Source organism: Mixophyes fleayi, chromosome 12 (genome assembly GCF_038048845.1).
Source record: "Mixophyes fleayi isolate aMixFle1 chromosome 12, aMixFle1.hap1, whole genome shotgun sequence".
Classification (NCBI taxonomy): domain Eukaryota; kingdom Metazoa; phylum Chordata; class Amphibia; order Anura; family Limnodynastidae; genus Mixophyes; species Mixophyes fleayi.
The window spans coordinates 51,505,358-51,511,729 of NC_134413.1; the positions used below are offsets into that span (position 1 = coordinate 51,505,358).

A 6,372-nucleotide genomic window follows, 5' to 3' on the forward strand; every position below is an offset into this window, starting at 1 on the left:
TGCTTGTCAGTGACTGCCTTGATGACTGTTTTTAAAATCATACTTACACAGACTTCAACTGGGGAACACTAATATTCAAGCAGCTTCTTGCAAAAAGATAGTAACACTTTTAGGGGCTATTTGTGAAGTGGCGAAGAGCCTAAAATCCGTCAGTAGTGCAGAAAAAGCCTCTTTCCCCGCTTTGTCTCATTTAGCAAAGGCTTAACACTGTTGAAGTCTGAGATTTCTCCAGCCTTGAGCAACCTTAAACTGTTTAGCACAGCCAGCTTGGCATTACTTACTTATTCCAATAGAGTGCTGTCCCACTGGTGCTGCATGCTCCTCCCCTCCTTAGGCCAGGGTTGACATACTGCGCATGCAAGATGAAACATGGAAACACACTGCCCACCAATGTTAAATAGACCCCCTAGTCTTAAAGCTAAAAAATGTTTAAGTGAACTCATACCTTATATGGGCAAACAATAACTATATATGTGTAAACTTACATTAATAAGTGTACTCCCCACTAAAGTCAGCTAAGCACTTAAAATGTAACTTGTGTATTTCACTAAACATTGTGTTTTTTTGTTGTAATAAATTGCAACATTGAGGTATATTTAATTTGACAGAACATCACAATTAAATTTCACTCCTTCCAGTTTGCCAAGGAAAGGCTCTGTGGTTTGGTGGATTGCATTCTAAATAATCTAAATAGCCGATGGCTAGTGAACATGCTAATCATAATCCCTGACACACACACACACACACACACACACACACACACACACACACACACACACACACACACACACACACACACACACACACACACACACACACACACCTTTTGCTGTACATGAGGGAGAAGTGTTAGTGGGGACTATGAAGTTTCTGGGGATGGACAGATCACTGGTCAGTGTGTGGTTCGCATACTCAATGCACTTGTTATCTATCTCTCTCCAGGGGGGTTGGGCATGGGATTCTACAGTACCCTGTACTTAAGAAAAGATGTCTTGAAGGTGACTGGTCCTCCTGGAGGATGGTTTCCACAGACAATAGATTAAATCATTAAATTTCAGAACTGAGGATGTGGAAAAACCCGCAAAGATCTCCAGATGTTACAGCACCTGTTGTCTTTTGCTAATTTAGTGTAATTTACATTTTATTTCTGCATTTTGTCGTCTGTAAATCTGTGCATTATGCTTGTGGAGATGAGAACAGTTGCATACATACATACATACATACATACATACATACATACATACATACATACATACATATGTACTCTGCTTTATACATACATCTCCTTGATATATCCGAACAGTAACTTTTTCTTTTGGTTATGGGCATTAAAAAAAACAATCTTTTGTATTTCCAGAATGAGATCTTCGCCTCCCGTCATCAAGATGAGAACAGTATTGCCTGCATTGAGGAAAAGTGCTATGTCCTGACATTTGCAGAGTACTGCAGGTGGGTTGCACTCTCAGCATTAATCTCTTCCAGATAAACCCACTGCTAGTAACTCACGTTGCTTGTAAATTTCACTGCTCTCTTTTTTCCCTTTTATTTAATGATTTAAAACAAAGTAAAATCTGTCATCCATAGATGAACCTATATTCTTACATGAAAAAATTATTTCAGGCTGTTACAGCATTTTTAAATGTGCACAAATGAATAATTGCATGCAGTTTTTGCATTCAGTATGACAAATACAAAATGAGCTGTGTGTTTAATATTGCTACAGACAGAGTGATGTACTTTGAAGGCATTTCCTTTCTGTTATAAAAGAAAAAAAAAAAGACAAATACAGGAAGTATAAAATTGTAATGGGTTGTACACATGGGCACTTTCCCTCTGTCTGTGGTACTTTCAGCTTGACCTTTGCTCACTTGGAAACACTGCTGAACCAGCACTGCAGATATGGTTCAAGAAACCCTGTGAAGAAACCATACACATAAGCATTCATAATACCATGCTGAACGGAACAAGAATGCAAGATAATAGGATACATCCATGTCCGTCCATCATTCACTATGAATACTTGTATTTTAGGCACATTTTTTTCAGTGCCAGTTGAGTTCCGCTCACGTAAGTTCAGACTGAACAATACTATGGGCACAAGCAAAGCCCCCATGTAGGTGATAGTTCCCATTCCATGTTTTTATAATAATCTGCCGATAATCATCAAGTCCAGGTATCAATTCTGGGTCTATTAATAAGATTCAGAATCTGCATTTGAATCCAGTTTACCCTGTGATTTTTATGTATGATTCCTTTTTATTTTACAAACATTATTTTGTTTACCTGTTCTGTACTGCTGAATCATTCCTAGAGATAAAGTATATTGCTCTGACTTTGCAATTTCTTTTAGATTTTGTGCCTTGGTAAAGCTTCGAAAGGAGGGTTGTCCAAACAGGAAAGCCTTGATTGTCCCTCCCTCAGAAGAGTATTGCACCCCAGTACATCGCAGGGTTCCAGACAGCACTGACCCAGAGCTAGTATTCCTGTGCCGACATGTGTACGATTTCAGACATGGCCGTATCCTGAAGAACCCTCAGTAGTTGCAGCTTCAGAAGGAGACATTGACATGCGTTATCGGCATCCGAGGGCAAGATGCAGCTTAAGACTGTTTCAGACATCGTCCCAGCAGCATCCCCAAGCACAGAGGGGAGTTGGGAACCTCTTGTAGTAGCCTCTTGGCTCTGGATTCAGGAACAGACACTGGTTACAGTACTCAGCAGTTGAAAGCACAGCACTTCGTTAGAGATGAGCAGTAATTAAAAAGATAAAAAAAAAAACAAAGAAAATGAGAAAAAAAAAATATATAACATAAATATATATATATAAATATAATAAAGTATATATATTATATATATATTGGGGAAACATAAGCCAGTACATCAGGTCAGGAACCATGGTTGCAAGGTTGTGTAGGGATGTGTGTTAGTGCATAATTGGACCAAGCTTGGTTCAAATGCCTTAATATGTCACACAGGTCCCTGTCAAATCCACACAGAGGTGACATTACTTCTGCAAGTTCAGACAGGTTTTGTTTTCTCTTTGTGTTCTCGCCTATCTTCTTTGTGTTGAGAATGAAATGTTGCAGACTGCGCATCCCCCCTTCTCTTTTAGTAACTTAATTTATAATGATCCTTGGCAATTAAATGAATTTTCCAGCCAATCATCTTTTCCCACTTATGTCAACCCCTGAATAGATTCTACAGATATCCATTGGGTCATTTGCATTCAAACAAATTCTTTTTCAGTATTCTCTATGATAAAAAAAAATGTTATGTCTCCTCAGCTGTCGGACTGGCTTGTTTTTCAGGCCTTTCTCACAGTGGAAAGAAATGTAACCTGGTCACTGAATAGATGTGTATAGAGGCAAGCCTTCATTTTATTACACAACAAGTAGAGTAGAACAAGGTAAATGAATATGTTTAACCAGTACTGGCTTGTTCTTTGACAATATGATACTACATTTCTTAAGGTAGTATATTATCAAAGATAACTAACTTGTCCATCAAAAAAATATCGCCCCTTTCCTTGGCTACCAAAAGTGACCAATCACATGCCTCTCATTCTAAGAAACTGCTACCTGATTGCTCGATATATTTGCCATTTGCCTTATGTGTATACAATCTAGATATACTTTTGTTTATCAGAAGACCAGCTATTCAATTTTAATAGTAAAACAATAACAAATAAAAACACAAAAAAAAAAAAACCAAAGGACATTTATGTCAGAATACATCAAATTAAATCTGATTCACTGATAGGTAACCTCTGTAGCTTGCACTAATTCAATGATCGAATTATTACACTGTATCCATACTCTTGCTGTAATCACTAATTTAAATTAGAATTCTGCATTTTCAGTTTTAAAGCCCAATTGTTAAACATGAAAGCTAAGGCTGCAGGGAAAAAAAAAACCTTTTGAATAACATTTTGGCGAATATATTATGCTATAAGAATTCTGTGTAGCCAGAGAATTTGGATATTAATTTTCTTAATGATACCAAAGAGGTGTTTTTTAGTTACAACATTTTATGAGCTAGTTCCCAGAGGTTCTATGTACAGGACCTTGTTCCCTAATTACTCCTGTGATTTTTATTAACTATACTGTAACAATTGGAGAGCTTATGTAATAATTTTAAATTGGCCAGCAACAATGCCATAATTTCAGTGTTTTCTAGATAAAAGCATTCTTGCAATTCTGGCACTATAAACTTAGAGTTCTGTGTCCTCTAAAAAAATTAAAATAATAATAATAAAAAAAATAACTTGGCTAATTATGCCCCTTTTTCCTTTTTTTATATAGTTACAGAAGCCCAACTATCCTTAAAATGTATATTAGGAGAAAAATGAAAGCCTAGGCAGAAAGTTTGGGCAAACTGTCCTTTAGTAGGGTAACACCATGTTAGTAGGCTAATCCCCCCTTCCCACGAAAAACAAACACTTTGGTTGAATTAAGTGATGTGAAATAAAATACAAATTCACTTACTGGCGTTTGGGGGCTTTTAATGTTAAGTGCAGAAGAGCTTCCTAGTGCTCCCAGAGTCCCTGTTCAATGCTATGGAATCTCCTACCCCATGACCTTCTCCTTCCCATGAATGGAATGTTTATGGAGGAGAGGCGTATGACAACCTGCATATGGTCTATCTGAGCAGGAGAACAGGTCTTCTAAGTGGCAGTAAGTAAAGGTTTGGATTCTATTTTAGGTCCACCTAATTCCACCCAAAACTAAATGTTTAGTTTTCGGTTACAGTAGCCTTCTAAATTACGGTAGGTATAGAATGAACACTTGAATATCACAGCAGGCAAACAATGGCTATACTTAATGTACATCTGGACCTGTGCCTCTTTTTTCTAAAAAGTAAAATCTGGCGTGTCCGGTCAGCCTTGAAAGTTTAAGCTGAGTTTTTGTGTTTGTGCCAAAATCTATAAACTGCTCTTGATTTTCATTCACTCATTGAGGAGTAACAAGAATTACCACAAAGAAAAGAATCTGTAATTTCGATCAAAATAAGCCTATGTTTTCAAAGCTAATGATGACAAAAAATGGGGGACTATTTACTTACAAATACAAGTAGCAGCTGTGTCTCAACAGTACTTTTAACATTGTGTGTGATTTTATTCTGGTTTCTTCCAAATATTTTTAGTGAGCGTTCTAAAACTGGAATTCAGTTTATTTCAGTTGTATGTTTGTAACCAAAAGGACTTAAAGTGCATTCACTTACAATTTACAAGAGGTTTCAGGCAGGGCCGGATTAAGGGTACTGTGAGCCCCCGTGATATATATATATATATATATATCACTTGCCTGGTCCTCTTCTCTCGCTGCAGCCTGCAGGCTCCTCCTCTTTCTTCTTGTCCTGCTGTCCGTGCGGGCGCGGTGGGTAGCGCGCTGCTTAGTGACGTGATCTCGCGTGACTGAGTCATAGACTCACGAGAACTTCTCTAGATGCACGCTGTGCACCATAGCTGCACTAACAGCAGGGCAACTAACAGCATCGGATTTGCTGTTAGCTGCGCTTGCTTAGAATGAATGGGAGGCCACCCCCGACCCGATTGCTGGCAATATTACATAAAAATCTTTGTTAAGGCCCCCCAGTTGCCCAAGGCCCCTGGGCTATAGCCCAGAAACACCATTGGGTTAATCCAGACTCAGGTTTCAGGGAAAGGTGACCTATTCTTACAAGTAATTTACTATTATTTTCTTTAGAGCAGCAACACCTGACTCCCCACACTGACATTTTTTTTATTTGCCGTTCACCATTCAAGAAAGAACATGTACTCTTTTTGAAAATGTAATGTACCAGAGTTTGAAACGCAGCTTTAAGTGATGTAATATGTTGACGGTTTTTGAATTTATATTCTGTTACAATGACTAGTTTGAACAATTTAGCACCTAAGCAATTTGTGAGGTTTGTCTAGAAAGTTTAATATTTTTTATTTGCATTTGCCTAGCCTCCTTAATCATAAAAAAAAGTGTGTGTGTGTATATATATATATATATATATATATATAATGTGTATATATATGTATATTTTATACACACACACTTAATATTGTTAAAAATATAGAGACTATTTTGAATTTGCAACCATGCATACTTTAGCACATTTAATTATAAATTATGTGTGTAGTTATGCAAAAGTTCCAGGTTACAATGACAGTTTTTCTATAAATTGTAGACATTTGTTATTTGATTCTTATATTATAGGAAACTAAAATGCAGCACACACCTAATGTAGTAAATTAAATGTCCACCGAAATCAATTCCTTTATATTAAACCACCTTCTAGCGAGTATCAGAATGGAAGAGGTCTGATAGTCAGGACTAGTGCCATCCAGAAGATATGCACTCCACAGCCTGCAACCTCTCGAACA

The 6,372-nt window shown here is 37.4% G+C and overlaps 1 protein-coding gene across 1 annotated transcript in view; it reads left to right on the top strand.

Annotated features, from left to right (window-relative positions):
- Positions 1-4,272, top strand: part of BAHD1 (bromo adjacent homology domain containing 1) — a 115,190-nt gene extending 110,918 nt beyond the window's left edge. The window contains exons 6-7 of the mRNA XM_075192565.1: positions 1,358-1,449; positions 2,351-4,272. Of these exons, the coding sequence (XP_075048666.1) occupies positions 1,358-1,449; positions 2,351-2,540 (282 nt within the window). The 3' untranslated portion in view covers positions 2,541-4,272. The remainder of the gene's footprint in view (positions 1-1,357; positions 1,450-2,350) is intronic.
- Positions 4,273-6,372: the final 2,100 nt, after the last annotated feature.